Raw genomic sequence first — 17608 nt, forward strand, 5'->3', positions numbered from 1 at the left:
CTGCAGAAAGAAGTCCAATCCCAAAGTTAAGCAGGGATTCTTGGACAGAAGAGCAATAAAGAGAAGGCTTCTGTCCCCCTCACAGAGACTTGGCCATGACAGAACCATTCATGCCATTACAGTAAGCATTTTTCTTCCTGTTTTTATTTTTAACTCACCAGGACTGCTTAGGCATGCTAACACAGGCTTTCTCTCCCCTCACAGAGCTTGTTCTTGGAGCCTAGAAAGCCCAGTCAGACTTGTGAGGCTCGAAGCGAGAGTCACAGGGAATGCCTGCGCCCAGCAGCCCGCCCCTGTCCCTCTCCCCTAAACAAGGCTGACAGCCTAGGCTTACTCTGTGCTGTCAGTCAAGGGCTTCGGCTGAAAGTCAATGAATCAACTCTGGCCACCTTAAGCCAAAAAGGAACTTTTGGGAAGGGATCAGGATGCTTTGGACTACAAGCTATGCAATATCATATGGTAACACAGTATCACAAAACAAGAAGTCAGAGAGAAGGTGTTCCAGGACAGGTCACTGTGGTGCCAGCCTTGAAGACAGCCCCATGATCCCCATGTCCTAGTACTCATGCCCTGGTATAGTCCCTCCAGCATTGAACAGGGCCGGCTTGTATAAACACTAGGGAACTGCAGAAATGATAGTGTGCAATTTCAAGGCTAGTCATAAGTCACTGTGGCTTCCAGCTGGTTCTCTCCCTTGGATCATTAGGGAAGCCAGCTGCTGTATGGTAAAGATACTCACACAGCTCTAGGGAGAGGCCCATGTGGAGAGGAGCTGAGGCCTCCTATCAACAGCCTCGCAAGTGAGCCATCTCAGGAATGGACCTGCCAGCCCCCATCAGGTCTTTGAAGGCCTGCAGCCCTGACTGCAGCCGGACTGCGACCCTGTCAGAGGGGCCAGGCCACGACTACCAGCCCAGCCACACAGAACCAGGGCTGGGACTGAGTTTTGTACCTCACCCTCATAGCGCTCATGAAGGAGGCTTTTCTGTTTCCTCATGTTGCAGAAGAGGAAACTGAGGCACGGCCAGGAAGTGAGATACAGCATGGCCCTCACTTCAAGGGTTGGGCTGGGAGAGCTGGCCCAGCTCTGCTTGCTTGTGTGCCTTTAGAAACCCCCTGTTCTGTGCTATCTGCCCTGGGCATCTTGGTCCCCATTATTCCTCCAGCATAGGGATCTGCTGGCACCTCCAAACCACCCAACAGTGGGGCAAGAAGGGAACTCCTGGCCCCCAGGTTCAAGAAATGTGCATCTGTACATAACCGCGTGTGTCCTCATCCCTGGCCCGACAGCCTGCTCAGTCTCACCCACACACCCAGACAGTTCCTGGGCTGCACAGGTGCACCTGAGGCCAGTATTTCCAAGAATAGCAGTGCTTTGTTAGAAACAAGGCCACCTGAGGCATGATGCAACACCCCCAGAAGGAGGTTTCCTTCCCCAGGTGACCCCTGGAAAGGTACCTGTAGCAGCAAGTCCCCTCAAGGCCACTGTCAGCCTCACCACCTGGTGCCAGGTCTCTCCTGAGGTTTAGGCTTACGCAACATTTTCTAGGATTCAACCTCCTCTTTCTTTTTGATTCATTATTACGTCTGTCTGAATGGATTCTGTGCTGTTCATACGTATGGTGAGACGTGGCTAAACGGCCTGGAGGGGGAGGGCCAGAGAGGGACAGCAAGTCAGGCCATCACCATTGCTTTGAAAACTGAGGGCTTTCAAACAGCTTTTTGGGAAGGGAACCATTTTGTCAAAGGAAATGAGAGCAGGAAGCCCTGACACCTTTGGCGAGGTGGGGTAGAAACTCCACCATAAGGAGAGCCCCTCGTTCCCGTGGTGGCCCCTGAGGTCCTCTACAGAAGGTACTGGACATTTTCGGGACTAACCCCTCCACATGCACAACCGGCAGCATAACAGAGCTGGCCTCCAGCACCCCAGCACCCGTCTAGGCGCTCGTCCTGTATTGTTAGGATCAGGTAGAACTGCTATGGCAGAAAACTCCAAAAAAAGAAGCTTAAACAATGCAGAAGCTTCTTTTTCTGTCTGGCAAACAAAGCCTAAAGAGCATCATCAGAGATTCCAGCTCAGGGGATCCCGACTCAGGGCAACTTGAGTCACTTGAAGTCACTGTGCCAGTGCCATTCTAGAAGCTTAGCCTTGACATCCCCAGCACATGGTACCCAACTCATGGTTCCAAGCTGGCTTCTCTCATAGTCACACAGAGAATGAGAAGCAACCAGCTCTCCTGGTGTGCCTAGGACTGAGGGATCTCCCAGGACATGGGACTTTGAGTTTTAAAACCGGGAGAGTCTCAGGCAAACCTGATGAGTTGGTCACCCCAGAAGGGCACGGACCCTCCCCGAAGGACACTTTTTGGACGTCCTACAATATGTTCTTTCATCTCACCTCACACAGATGCAGTCTTTCCACTCAGTTGTGACCTCTATTTTTCTGTGTGGCTACAGTTGAAATTTCCTCTCGGCAATGCAGCTGCCAGCCACCCCGGGTGTCCTCGCCACAGCCTGTCCTGAAGCCAGACAGAAGATGCTGTGGGTTCTGTAGACGCACCTTCCTTAACCCCAACCAAGGTGTCAGCTAGGCTGGGTGCTGGGCTTCTTATGGAAGAGCTTCCAGGCAAGGAAGTTGCAAGACTTTGAGGAAGGCGAAGAGGGGCAATGACCTTCTCTTCCTTTTCTCTCCCTCCTCCCTCAACAGACATGAGGTATTGCAGATTCCACGATAAAATGGACAGTGTTTGTGTCCGAGAGCTTACACACTAACCCACGGGATAACAGGCGCGTCAAGGACTGAGACAGGAAATCAGGATGCTCTGGGAGGCCTAGAGTGGACTCTCAATCCAGAGTTAGTCATTCAAGGGATTTCGTAGAGAAGACAACCATGTTGGGCCCTGAAGGATAAGTAAGGCGGACCAAGTGACAGAAGGGAGTGTTCTAGTCTATGGAGCAGTGCATAGAAGAGCCATGAGGCAGGAGAGAACATGACTCTTTCACGGGACTGGAAGCAGCTCAGTGAGGTTGGAGCTGGGATGGGGTCGGACAGCACTGGGAAATGGCTAGAGACGTAACGAGGAGGTCATCAGGGCTTGGATCACGCCCTACTCGTGAGGCATGATGAGCAGCTGATATTTTGTCTGCAGGCACCAACTGGGCTAATTGCCTCTTAACCAGCCAGGGGCCCTTGCATAGCTTGGCTACCGCCCAGCTCCCGTCACAGGTCAATCCTGTGAGTGTGCCCTGGCTCCTAGAGGCTGGGAATGCAGCCAGACCCCTGCCTGGTCACGCCGGAGTTGAAGATGAGCCAGTCTTGCCCACTGCTGCCTTGTGGGTGATGGGTTTCTTTGTGAAAGGATGGTCCACCCCATGCCATATGCCCACCATTGGGCACTGCCCTCCCCCCTTCTAGAACTGCGCCCCGCTTCCCCATCTCCTCTGGGTGGAGATCACTCTGACAGCCCTTTCTAGCAGGGCCTTGGGATGGAGGATTTGGGAGTTCCCTGACAGTCCCCTGTACACAACTGGTGAGCACCTAACCCGGTAAGGAGGGTGTATGTAAAACCCTGACTCCAGATCACAGGGAGCTTCCTGTGTCAGTCGTCACTTGCTTGCTGGTAGATGGGAGTGAGCAGTGTGGTTATGGTCTGCCTGAGGGATCGCAAAGCTGTAGTGGTTTGGCGTATTTCTTTATTTTTTTCTAATTTAATCTAAATCTGATTCCAAGCCACTATCCCACTGAACTGGCAAGAGGTTCAATCTCAGGCATGTCATTGAGCTGCCTTGCTCCAATCCCAAAGTTTTTTCAAGATCCCAGAGTCTCAGGCAGTACTGAGGCCTCAAAATGGCCCCTTTGGTCACACCAGTAACTGCAAGACTATTCACCATCCCAGCCCTGTGCCCCCTCTGGTTTCAGGGAGCCTAGCTGATTTTGAGCCCCTTGGGATGTGAAGATTATGGGGTGGGGGTGTGAGCTCTGTGTCTAGGGTCCACCCTTCCTGAGTGTAGCTGGAAGCCATTCCCTCCAAGGCTCTGTCACCTCCTGGACACCGCCTAGCATCAGGGCATGGGACCTCTCCCTACTTTCCGGCCCTAATTACACTCTAGTCCTTTCCCTTCTGGGGTGAAAGTCTGTCCTTCTCCCTCTTTACCACCCTCAAAGACCCACCCTTTCTTCCTTCTCCTTCCAGGACATGGGTTCCTGCAGTGGGGCGGCAGATCCGCCAGGGGATTTTGTTTTCAGGACCTACCTTTCTTCAAACTCTGACCTCCTCTGATCTCTTGGGAGCTCTGCCCTCTGCAGCCTGGGTGCCGGGGAGCCAAGCTGGGGTGGGGCTATCCACAGTCCTGCGGCACCAGGGGACCCGTTCTCACTGCGCTGCGGGGAATGGCCGGGAGGCAGTGGCCAGTGCATCCACCCCACCTGGTGGAGGAAGGGAGATTGCAGCCCGAAGCTGTTGGCATTTTTGCAACTGTTCCCTTGCTGGGAAGAAACATTACTTTGCTATTTTATTGATACAAGACAACTCTCAGTTTCATCTTTCTCCCAAATGCTCCACAACCAGACATCACTGATGCCTGCTCCAGAGCTGTTCCCGCTGCTTATAATAAACCATCCCAAACCTTGATACATCACACAACCACCATCTATTGGATGGGATACCATAGGCATGACTTGTCTCTGTCCCTTGATGTTTGAAGCCTCAGCTGAGAAGACTAGAACAGCGAGGAGCTGGAACCATCTGGAGGCTTCTTTACTTATCTCTTGCATTTTGGCCAGGATGATTTGAAGGCTGGGCTCAGTTTGGAAGGTTGACTCAGTGCCTGTTTGTTACCCCTCCACATGGCTTGGACTTCCTCACAACATGACAGCCTTGGGGCAGAAAGCCCTCTTACACTGTAGGTCAGGGTGTCAAGAGTGGGTATCACAGTTTAGTTAGAATATAAGCAAGTGATATCTCTATAAGTAGAAAAGGATCTTGTTGAGAAAGTAAGTTCCAGAAGATAAGAGCAATCGTTAGTTTATAAAGTGAGTTTGCCATCCCACCCCTAAAGGCCTTTTAAAGAAAAACAGAAAACATTTTGCTTGGGGGAAAATGTGTCCTCTATCAGTTGGAGATGGGTGACAGAAGCAGCCACACTGAAGCTCCTCGAGCCTCAGCAGACTCTTTCGTCTTGGTTTAAGCACATGGAGTCACCGGACGCGAGGTTTATACCGACATCTAGGAGGGTTTGCAGCATTCTGTGTGCCAGTCCTGTGAACAGCCTTAACCTGTCACTTATGGCCTATCTTACTTGTAGAAAAGAACTAAGGAGTCCCACCTTGAAAAGATACGAAAGGTGTTGTACAGAGAGAAGTTAGAGAGCAACATAACCTGTTTTAGGATTTGAAATCTGTTCCAAATAGTCCTTGTGGGATTATCTGTTCCCTGTTCTTTTTTTCGCTCTGAACATAATTTGCAACACTTAGCGGATTGGATGGATGGGATGGCTGAGGAATGGGGAGTGATGTTCTCCCAGTTCCATCTTGCTGTTCACTGCAAGGAGGGAACATGGATCTAAATGGTTAGCATCCACACCGTAGGCTGGGCCACGTTGGCAGGTTAGGTGCAGCAGATCAACCTCTTTTCCATTTCCTGCTTCCAGGAGCCTGAGATGTGGAGCCCATAGGAGACCCCTCCTTTCTTTCTCTTTCTGGTGCCCTCCTGTCATGAAGCTAAATTGGAAAACTTTGCAGCTGGGCCACCTGGCTGGCTCTCTCTCCATGCCTCCTCGCATGAGTATTGGGACTCCTTTTCCTCTCTTAGGTCTTGGTGGCCAATGGGCACTATAGTTCAGATGTGGACTTTGACAGAGGGAGTGGCCCTGTGGAGGTCTCCAGTGGAATAAACCAGAGAGCCAGGGATGCAGAGAACCACGTGATAGGCACCTGGTTAAGACTACCTAATTTCCCACTTGTCCATCAGGAACCCCCCAGGAAATAAGCAAAGATGTCCTATCTTGCTCTTCTTGTCCACTAGCAGGGTGTGTGTACCAGAAATTCCAAAGAATGACATAAACAAGACAGACATTACTCCTCTCTCACATGAGGTCTGAGTGTCATGACCCCCTTCCTCTACAAAGACATCAGGGCCCAGGCTCCTTCTAAGTCGTGGCTGCATCCCTAGGGTCTTGCCTTTGTCTCCATGGTTACGAGGGCTTGCCTTCTCATTTATATGCCAACAGGCATGGAGCAGGACTGTGAGATGGACTGGGGGACATGGAGGATGAGCCCCTTCATCTAAGGCGAGAGTCAGTAAACTGCAGCCTGTGGGCTGGCCACCTGTTTTTGTACTCAGTTTTGTTGTAACATAGCCACTCTCATTTGCTTTAGTATTGTCTGAGTGGCTGCAACAGAGATAATATGGCCCAAAAAACCTAAAATATTTACTTTCTAGCTCTTTAAGAAAAAGTCTGCTGACCTCCGAGGACATGATCCAAAGCTGCCTGTTTGACTTCTGCTCACACTCGACTGACTGGACCTTGGTCACATGGGGACACCCAGCTGCAAGGAAGGCTGGGAGACAGTCCTTGCTAGGAGGCCATTTGCTGACTAGACTATATTAGCTATTACTAAAGGAAAAAAGGGGGAATGACTGACAGTTCTTTCCTACCCTAAGCCATGCACCCTTCAGTCAGATTTCGGTGCCTGTTATTTTAAAATTCTGAGCTTATAAACCAGGTTCCTACATTCATTTATAACATGTTGATTTCTTTTGTCGCCTCTGCCTTCACTTCCTCATTGGGATATTTTGCCACAGCAGAACCAGAGTTCCACTCCAGAGCCAACTCTCCTTTCAGGCTCTTTCCTGAATGCCTTTGTCCTCAGGCGTGGAGTGCGGGCCTGGCTGTGCTGGCCTGCCCTCGCTCCCAGCCACGAAGTCTCTGTCGCGTGACCGCTCCACTTCGCCGTTCCACATCTTGGTCAGGTCCTGGTTGGAGCGGCAATCCCCCTCCACTTCTGGGAACGGAGAGTGCCACCCAGGCAAGTAAGGACCTTGCTGCACTTTCACTCTTGTTGGTGGGTAAGGAGGAGTCCCAAGAGACAAAGTTCCACCTACCCCTTTCTTGTCATAGCCTATCTCTGATCTCCTCTGGGACGTGGGCCAGGACTGTCTCCTATTGTCTCCCTCAGTGGCCGCTCCTCCTCATGACTCACCCTCAACGTGGAAGTCCTTGGCTTTGAGGATTTCCGAAGCAGGCACGTAGCTTCTTAACGCTCTTCTCCCCTCATCGGTCTGCCTCTTTTGAATGCCCTCCCAAGGGGTATGTCCATCTTTAGTCCCATCGCATCATTTGGGTTACACCCATGAGATCACATTTACCACTTGGTGCTCTGGCTTCGATCTTGGACTTCCTCATGACTCATGCACTGTCTGCACACGAATGCAGAACAACGAAGAATCAGGTCTGGGACAAATTTTGAAACTATTACGTGCTATGTGAGAGACAAAGGGAAGAACAAAGGGTTTCCTGCTCAGAGAAGGGAAGCCTCCATGGTCACCGACTTCAGCTGAAGGGCTGTCAATGTGGAAAACGGATTAGAACATTTCTATAAGGTTTTGATAAGACTCGACTTTAAAAAAAAAAACGAGCAAGCATTACTTTGGTAAATAAAAAAAGAACAATAAATATACATACAAGCTGGGACTTGTTCTGAATGGCATAACAATGTGGCTATCTTAGGCAGGATCCTTTTGGTTACAAAGTAAAGGGGACCTTTGCACAGTAGCTCAGATTACTGGGATTTCTGGAGAGAATTCAGCTCTCGATGAATCCAAGGAAAAGCTGAGCGAGTCAGCTGCAGGCAGAGTGAGAATGCGACCAGGTCTGGGCCAGCCCCACTATGGTAACTCAGCTCCCACCTCTGGTTCTGGTTTTGTTTTTTTTTCTTTTTGTTTGTTTGTTTGTTTGTTTTTGGTTCAAATTCTTTCCTAAGAATCTGAAGGGCCATTGGCAAGACTGGGTTTGGGTTTCCCTGAGCCAGGAGTTCGGTCCTGGTTCAGTCACCGATGGTCATGTAGGTAAAGCCCCATGATTCAAACATAAGAGCATGGGAACAGAGACATCCATGCTGTGGGTATAAAAGTTCTCAAAAAGTTGAGAGGGGCAGATACCCTCAAAATGATAGTTAGGGTCCTATCCAAACTCAGGGCTCACTAATTCTGGCTCAAAAATAATTCCAAGTAGATGATGTTCTTTGCGTGGTTGTAAAGAAGTCAGGACTAATTCATGTTCAGCTGAAGGTGTGGGCTTGAATTAAAGTCTGGGGATGGCAGAGGTGACAGAAGGGCCACAGGAAGAAGCTGCGGCAAGGGAGTAGATACAGCCCACTGGGCAACTCACAGGCCTCGGTGGGTTGCCCACTAAGACACGCCTTGTCTAGGACAAAGCCACTCAAGGGCTAAAATACAAGTTAACCCTGCACCTGTGTCAAGATAGTTTCCTTCCATGCAGTTTCAAAATAAACCTTTAAATTTTAGAATAGTTTTAGACTTTCAAATAGGCTGCACGAATAACGCACAGTTCCCACGCATCCTGCACCGCTTCCTCTAATGTTCACACCTCACATCACTACCATGGTGCAATCTCACAACTAATGAACCAGTGTTATCCACAAAACTCCGTACTTTATTGGGATTTCATTAATTTTTCCCTTAATGTTATTTATCCGTTCCAGGATCCCATTAAAGATACCTGTATTAATTTCTCAGAGCTGCCGTAACAAATTACCGCAAACATGGGAGCTTCAAACAATAGAAATTTATTCTCTCACAGTTCTGGAGACCAGAAGTCCACAATCTGTAGGGCACTCCCTCTGACTCCTTCCATGTCTCTTCCAGCTTCTGATAGCTCCAGCTGGCCTGGGCTTGTCACCACAGGGGGCCTATTTGCAGTGTTGACTCCTATCTGCGTCTCCATCTTTTCATGGCCTTCATTCTGTGTCTCTGCCCTTGTGCCTCAAACTGCTCTCTCCTTTCTCACAAAGCACTGCATTCTGGGCTCACACTACATTCAGGATAATCTCATCTTGAGACACTTAACTACTTCCCTAAGACCCTATTTCCAGATGAGGTCAGTCACAGGGATCAGGTGTTCAGACTTAGGCATATCTTCTGGGGGGACAAAAGTCACCCCACTATAACACCACAGTACATTTACTCTCCTACAGCGGTGTACACACTGGTGGCTCTGAGAGAAGGTGCGACTCAATTCCACGCACATTCCCTCCAGCACACTTCACAGGCCCAACACTGTGCTGAGTGCTGAGAGGAAGATGGAAGCACCGTGAGCCTTGTCTCCTTGGGGCTCACGGTCTTCAGGGAACGAGACTGGCCATGTGCTGAGTGAGCAGGGAGGCCAGGGAAGCCGGTAAGGGGGCCCTTAGGCAGCTCCTGACCCAGCAGAGGCTGGGGAGGGGCCTGGGGTCCAATGCTGGGAGACGCTTGAGCCATCCATACCAGCAGGGCATCCTGCGAAGCCCAAGGGAAGCTGGGGCAGGGATAGGGGCTGAGTGGGAAGCTGCAGAGAACAAGGCAAGGGCCTGGCCATTGGGTATGAGAATCAGGCCAAGACTCCACTCTGCACAGCTAAGGGGAAGGGCTCAGAACCCCAAAGCAGCCTGTGGAGGTTTCAAGGAGCAAGACTAGTGCCAGTAGAACCAAAGTCCACAACGGAGCAGAAGCAGCACCTGGCCGACTGGAACTGAGCAGGATCAGTGCTGATGAGCCTCGTATTTCCTCTGCTGCAGCCAGTGCAGGTTCCTACCTGGGAAGTCTGACCTGACAGAGGGGGTGAGGGTACAGGGGCCCAGGGACCACATGGACAGGTACAGTGCAGGTCATTGTAACCAAAGCTACAGGGGACCTAAGAATTGAGATAGGAGCAGCAGAGACAGAGGGAGAAGGAGGGGGTGTGCTGGGTGACCGAAGTCCAGAGATGAAGGCTCAGGGGCTGGGAGAACACATCAGAAGCCTGGCCTGCTCGTCAGAGGTGTCGGGGTGGGAGAAGAGGCAGGGAAGTTGCTGAGGGCAAGCACATGACAGAGCTCCTTGACTGGAAGCAGCCCAGTAAAGACATTAAACACCACGGCTTATGGAACTAGATGGTCGGGGTTCAAATCCCACTTCTTCATCTCCCCAGGTGTGTCACTTTGGGCAAGTTACTTAACCTCTCTGGGCCTTGGCTAGGAATAATAATAGTACCTGCCTTCATAGGGTTGTTGTAAAGATTGAGTTATGCATGAAGCACTGAGAACAGTGCCTGGCACATGGTACTATGTAAACATTTGTGAGCAGTAGAATTATGTGAAGTAGTTTAAACATTAACCTATATTTCCCAAATTGTGCTCCATCGACTCTTCAACTAAAAGATGCTTCCATCAAAAAAATTCTTCTTGTCAAATAAATCTGGGAAACGTCTCCTATGATATCCACAACGAGCTCTGACAAGTCCATAGGAACTGGCGGAGGGGGCAGGAGGGAGGAAGAAAGACCCAAACCTGTCTAACTTTATTTAGCCCAGTGCTCCCCAAACCTAGTGGAAAATGGAAGCTTCTGGACACATTGTGGGACACTGTTCCATAGGACACCGGTTTGAAAAGTGCCGTGGGGAAAGACAGTGGGGTAATCTCTGAAAGTAAAGGAGGGACTCTCTATGACAAACTGTGGGCAGGGGCAGGGGTAAGCCCCAGCAAGACTCAAATGCCCAGAGAGGAGGGAAGGAGGGGCCAAGGGTGCATGGGAGAGACCCACGACAGGGGCTAGAGAAGACCAGGCTGCTAGTGGATGTGACGGGGAGAGAGAAGGAGGCAGAAGTAACCCTGAGGACTCACATGTGGGAGGCGGGAAATGGGGGAGCAAGAAGTGGGTGAGAAGTCAGGGCACCCTTCACTTACACAGCCACTCAGTCTCCACCCGCTTGCCCCGCCACTCCTCCCAATGTGTGACTGTGGTGGGTCTAAGCCCTGTGGCTTCCCAGAGAAGAGGTCTGGAGAAGGAAAGGTGGAGACAGCTGCCTCTTAGTAAAGAACAGCCCCCAGAGGCACAAAGGCATGCTGTCCCCGCTATGCACAGATCGTGTGGTTGTAAAGTCGGCAGCAGTTATCCAGGGCCTGCGGGCTGAACTCTGGGCCAGTGCTGAGAAAAAGGAAAAGCTGCATGCAGTCTGGGCTCCAGGATGGGCTCCACCCACCTCTAAAGCCTGTGCAACTCTGGGGAAGTTGCTCCATGTCTCTGTTCGACCCTTTCTCCCCAAGTTTGGTTCTCAAACCCCACTTCCTACCCACCGGCCACATCAGCCACACCTATGACATTTCTACCTCTCATCCTGGTGCCCAAGGCATCCCCCAGGCACCTGGGCCTTCTGCATCGTCACTCAGTGCCCCATAGTCCTCAGCCCAGGCCCTCACCTCTGAAAGGCCTCTCGGCAGCACCGGTGCACCTCAAAGCTGCTGGTGCTGAGGGTGGTGTTCAGGAGCGCTGTGCAGTTGACCTCGGCGCCCCTGGGCACATAGAGGATCCCTGCGCAGGGAAAGCAGTGGTGAGCAGGGCGCCTTTCCCTACTAGCCATCCCTGGGACTTCCTAGGGCCAGCTGCAAAGCCAGGGCTCAGCAGGGACTCACCTGCCACACAGGCATTCAGCAGGGACACACAGGCACCTGTGCAGAGTGCCCGGAGCACAAGCTGGGAGAAGTCGCTCCTCCGCTGCGGGGCCATGGAAGCTGCAAGGGTACAGAAGAGCTCAGGGGCAGGACACCACGGGCCTCTCTGCCCAGGTTCAGCACCTCTGGCTGTCTCTGCTGATGTCCCTTCCACTCCTGGGTGGCCAGAGGGATGGACGCTGTCCTCTTGACCACTGAGTCCTCCCTGGCTTGACTTGGGCCCGTAGGTAGCACTCCGCATCTCCCCACATACCATAAGTGGCAAACATATGAAAAGAATGTGAGTCTGGAGTCAGGTAGCCCTGGGATTAAATACAGGCTCAGCCACTTGCTAACTGAGTGACTTGGGCCATCACTTCATTTCTCCAAGACTCGGTTTCCTGCTCTGTAAAATGGGATGACTACACCTAGACAGGGGGAGTGTGAGGAGTGGAAATGGTTTTGTAAAGAGCTGAGAGCTGGGCAGAGCCTTCCTCCCTAGGGACCCCTCACCCCCTGCCATGCCTGTCCACAGTGGGTGCAGGAACTTGTAGGCCAGAGCCTCAGGGGACAAGAAAGCACCGTACCTCTCATGCCTCCCCACATCCTGAGCCAGACCTGGCCTGCCCTGTCTCCCAGCCCAAACAACAAAGAAATTATGGAATTCCTGGGCTGGGAGAAGCCTCCATGGCCATCTTGCCCAGGCCCCACCTGAGACCAATGGGAGAACTGAGACCTATAGCTCCCTGGGCAGGTGTTTCACAGCCGGGACTGGAATCAAGGTTGCTCATTCTCCAGCACTCTGGGGAGGCCCCCACAGGACTCACTCAGGCCTCCCAGCATGATTCCAATGGAGCTGAAGTTGGCAAATCCACAGAGGGCATACGTTGTGAGGATCTCTGCTCTGACCTGAAAATACAGAAGACAGGTTAGGAGGGGGTTCCCTCAGATGGGACGGGAGCACCTGACACCATCTAGCTCCCTGGCCTTAATGTCACCCACTTACTCTGTGTCTTTGACCCTGGAAGTGCTCAGTGCTGCCCCCTCCCTGGCCTTGCCACCCACCTCTAAGTCTGTTCAAGCTGCACTGCCTCAAACACAGAGCTCTTCAATCTGCTTAGCTTAATTTCCAGCCTTTCTGGGCATGATTCAGGCTTTCTCAGTCTTACCAAGCTCTGGACCCAGGGGGCACTCACATAGGTGGCCTTATCCCAGCACTCTGCCGTCTTGCCATCTGTCTACTGTGAACCTCTTAGGCTGAGAGCCCTCTGGCTCCTGTCATGCTAAGGGTGGAGTGTGGCCTAGTAAAGACAGTGAGGGACTTGGAGCCCAAGCAACTTGGGTTTAGGCTTGTTCCCACCTATAATCAAGTTGAGCAAATCAACAGCCTCTACGTTTCAGCTTCTCTACCTGGAATGTGGAGATGATAGTTCTAGCCTGGAAGAGCTGTCTTAAGGATTTGTACCATGTATGGGAAGTATCAGGTGTACAGTATGTGTTCAAGCAAAATAACCCTCCTTCTCTTTTGCTCTGAATGATTGCTTAATTTGTCAGAAAAAAAGTGTTAAGAGCCAAAATGGAACAATTTATAAGAAAAAAACTGGCTTAGAACCATACCTCACACCACATAAAAAAAAGTAATTCTAAATCAAAGATGCTGATAAAAATTAATATTTTAAACAAATAATAGAAAACATAGGATAATGATTATTATATCTATAAGGTAGTATTATAACCCATTCTGGAGAGAAGCCAAGTGAGGCTCAAAGAAGTCAGGTAACTGAGAAAGTTCACAGAGCAAGAAGGCAGCTCTGTCACATCTGAACTCAGCTCTGACTATAAAACTTGTACGTTTAAAGACTTCACTACATTATTTCAGGAATTTAACACTTACTAGATTTCTGGAATGGAGATAACTTTCTATGTTATCCATAAAGGAAAAGATTGGTATAAAATTCGTTTCAAGAAAAATCCCTGAATACAAAATAAATACAAAATAAAGGGGGGAAAAAGATTAGGAAAAATATATGCAGGAAATATAACAGAAAAGGATTAATGCTTTTAACATAAAGAGCTTATGCAAAATGACAGAAAAAATATTAAGGCACCTGCATCTTGCTGGCTCACCTACAATCACCCTCCATACAGCAGCCCGAGGAATGTGACACGTCAAATCTTCAGTAACTTCCTAAGACTCCTGGCCTGTGCCACTCTCTTTTACGATTGGTCATCACCTTCTCTAACTGTACGTCTTGTCCCTCAGTTTCTCCAAACAAGTGCTTTTCAACCTCAGGATCTTTGCGCGTGCCTCTTTGCCTAGAATGCTCTTCCCAGCTTCTCCTGGCCCCTTTACCTCCCTCCAAAACTTAGCCTAAATGCCACACTGCAAGAAGGCCTTTTCTGACCAGATCAGTCAAGGAAAATCTCCTCTCTGTTTCTCCTTGCTTCCTTCAGAGAACTTACCACGAATTGTGGTAATTTTATTTTTTATTCTTTTGTTTTCTTGTGTTTTGTATCTGTCTTTCATTTTCATGATCCCAAGGCCTATGTCTGTGTAATTTCCCTTTTTATCCCTGGCACCTTAGCAGTCTCAACAAATACTTGCTGAAGGAATGAAGTTCATTTAAAAAAAATGTCCTGAAGGAAGGTACCATCCATTATCTCCAGAGGAGAGAGTGAGACTGGAGATGAGGATGAGGAGTGAGGGAAAACCTGTGTTTTTTACTCCATACAAACCTTTTTTTTTTAAAAAAAACAAAAAACAAAAAACTAAGGAGTATATTCCTTTACAAAAAAAAAAAAAAAAAGACGAGAAAAAATATATCATGTTAAAAGTTCCTAGTAACCCAAGAAATGCAAATTAAAGCAATGAGGTATTATTTGCCTGTTCAAATAGCATTTTTTTTTTTTTAAAGAGGCCACTCAATACTGTTCAGTGTATGGTGAAATCAATGCTCACAGGCATAGCTCAGGGCCATTTCGGTTGCTACAACCCTTTAGGAAAGTTACTGGCAGCAATCACATGGGGACTCGTGGCATGTGATTCAGTCATCCCACATCTGAGAAAGCTCCTGAGAAAGTGATCTGTGAGAAGGAAAAAGTTCTGTCCGTGAAGCTATTCCTTTAAACATTATTTATAATTGCCAAATATTATAATTAACCTGAATGGCCTGACAGTAGGGGATTGGTTAAACATGTGAGGATACAGATATCGAAATGATGCTTACGTCATAATAGTAGGTGGGGGAAAAGCTGACAACAGCACAGTATGAATGCTATAGTGACAACTATGTGAATTCTCTTAAAAAGTATAGAAAAATGTATAAGGCAACAATAGCTGTTATTTTGGGATGGTGAGGTGGGTAATTTTTTCATTCTCAATGATTTTACATAGCGCTTTCATTCTTTCAAAAAAGATAATAGAAAGAGCCAATCCCTGAACTGAATGCAATATACTGATAGTGATGTAGTGGTGAGGTCGCCCTTATTTACTTCCAGCTCACTGGATACTCATATCTATTCCTTAGGGATGGACGTGGTAGATGTTACACCAGTTTTCCAATAGGAATTTTTCCAAAAATCCAATAGGGGTTTTCAATAGGAGAGGCAAGGAGCAGCGGCTGTCCCAAGGCCACGCAGGATGGAGGCCCACCTACAGCTAGATCTCAGATATCTCCAACAAGGCTCCTTCACCACTCATCAGCCTCCTAAGAGATCTCAAGGTAATGGCAGTGAAGCCTGAAGCCATCTTGTTGCCTAGGGCAGTAGGATGCTGGGGGTTGAGGGCTACTTCAGTGTGTTTCAGCAAAGGTAGAGAGCCAGAAAGCATTTGTGTCATGCCCCTGCCTCAGGGAGGGGACTGGGATACTCACGGAGATCCACTGCTTCTTGGTGTCGATCCACTCCTCGGCCCCTGCAAGGCGGCGCTGCTTGTACTGGGAGAGTTCCTGATAGGCCACAAACTCATTCAGAAACAGCTTGATCCCCAGCAGCTCCGCCACCACGGGGCAGTCCTCCCAGGCCACACCCATCAAGAAGGCCAGAGGCCGAAGGACGTAGGAGCAGATGAGCTGAGGCATAAGGCAAAAGGCGCTGCTGGGACCTGGGCTGGCCTGGGCTCTGTTGGGTGTCCAACCACCACCCACCGTCCGGGGACCGCCCTCTCCACAGAGCAAATGGGGCGGCCAGAACTATACCTGGAAGCTGAGTCCCTGAATGTCCACCATGCCCCCGAACCAGGAAAGAGCAGCGTTGATGAAGGCTAGCACAGACAGGAAGGCAATCAGGTTGGCTGCAATGTTGGCTACGATCCTCACAGAGATGGCAGCCCCACTGCTGGCGGCTTCTAAGAGGTTCTGAGCATCTCTGTTGTTGGGATGAAGAGACATCTTATTGGCCTATCCCCACAAACAACAGAGCCCTCCATTTTACAGGGTCAGAGAAGAAGCTGAGGGTCCTTGTTTTCTCCCTGAGAGAAAGGGGCTGGTCCCAGCACCAGGATAGGACCCAGACTTCTAGCACGCAGCTGCCCAAGACAGGGGCCATTAGCCACATGTGGCTTTTGAGCACGTGAAAGGAGACTGCTCAGAATTGAGATATGTTCTAAGTATAAAATACACACCAGATTTTTTTGGTTTAGTACAAAAAATGTAAAATAGCTCATTGATCATTTTTATATTGATTACATGACAATATAATGTTTTGGATATATTTGGTTAAATAAAATATTTTATCAAAATCACCTCTTTCTTTTTACTATTTTAAAAATGACTACCAGAAATTTTTAAATTACAGATGTGTATCACATATTTCCGCAGGGCGGCACTACTCTGGGCCTTCAGGAAGTTGGAGATGGGCCTGACCTCACCACCACATTCACTACCCCAAGAACACTTGTCAAAAGTGGTGCATTTTTCAACATTGTTAAAGGATTAAATGTCACAGGACTGTTGTTAAGACTACGATGAAGAGATGTTGGGAGGTGAGTGAAATCCACGATGGCGCGCAATGTGTCAATATGTGATTGATGCATTGATAGTCAGAGCTCAAGGCATGTAGAGAAGGTGGCATGGAGCCTTTTCATGACTGTCCTCACTACACACGCACCAGGCCACTGTCCCATGCTGTGAGCAGTCTATTGTTTCTGGCTAGTTCCAAGGCTGGAAATTAAGATGTAAACACTGGAATCTGTGTTTCTGCAAACGAAACCATAACAAGGGCAGTGAAAGAGGAGAGGTGGGCCTGGGCTTGGTGGAAGGGCAGACAAAAAGGGATCCACTGCTGCTTCCGCCTCTGCTCCTGTCACCACCGCCCACCACCACCACTCTCGTCCCTCTGCAGTCCCTCCTGATGTGCTCACCCACAGCTCAGTTTCACTCCTTCCACACTCCTGAACTTAGACTCCTCCACCTCTGGGTAGACCAGCTTGGAGAGGGCCAAAGCACAAGGGGCGGCCATCGCAGAGGCAGCAATCAAAGAGACAGCATCGATCTGCAAGAGCAAATATGGAGAGACAGTCATGGGACGTGCCAGGGCCCAGGAGTGCAGCCCAGGGCAGCAGGGGCCATTTTATTGGCCCCACTGGTATGTCGTCATCATCAGCACGGCTGCCATTGCTATTGATGATCATAGCTTGATGTGTAGAGGACTGCAGGCTACAACGTACAGAACCTCATATTTTCCCCAGTACTTCTGTAAGTGAGACAGGATGAGTACAGTTGACACTTAAACAACATGGGTTTGGAGCACCAACCCTTGTGTAGTCAAAAGATTGCGTCTAACTTTTGACTCCCCAAAACCCAAACTACTAACAGCATATTGTTGCCTTACTGATAACATAGTCAATTAACACATATTTTGCATATGTATTATACACTGTATCCTTTTAATAAAGTCAGCTAAAGAAAATGTTATTAAGAAAATCAT

General features: G+C 49.4%; 1 protein-coding gene across 6 annotated transcripts in view; it reads right to left on the bottom strand.

Moving 5' to 3' along the window:
* Positions 1-2407: 2407 nt before the first annotated feature.
* The window catches only part of SLC28A1 (solute carrier family 28 member 1), a 45607-nt gene continuing 30406 nt past the window's right edge, over positions 2408-17608 (bottom strand). For 2 of the 6 annotated variants that reach the window (XR_001597692.2, XR_001597685.2), the window contains 8 exons: positions 17043-17173; positions 15880-16048; positions 15556-15753; positions 12511-12592; positions 11666-11764; positions 11453-11564; positions 4254-4486; positions 2408-2519 (listed from right to left, as the gene is read on the bottom strand). Coding sequence is in view for 3 of the 6 variants with exons in the window: in XM_036231901.1 (XP_036087794.1) it covers positions 4339-4486; positions 11453-11564; positions 11666-11764; positions 12511-12592; positions 15556-15753; positions 15880-16048; positions 17043-17173 (939 nt within the window). In the remaining 3 variants the exon portion in view is untranslated. The other 4 variants (XR_001597688.2, XM_036231901.1, XM_036231902.1 and 1 more) reach the window with 4 other exon arrangements.

The sequence above is a fragment of the Rousettus aegyptiacus genome, unplaced genomic scaffold, assembly GCF_014176215.1.
Source record: "Rousettus aegyptiacus isolate mRouAeg1 unplaced genomic scaffold, mRouAeg1.p scaffold_m13_p_14, whole genome shotgun sequence".
Classification (NCBI taxonomy): domain Eukaryota; kingdom Metazoa; phylum Chordata; class Mammalia; order Chiroptera; family Pteropodidae; genus Rousettus; species Rousettus aegyptiacus.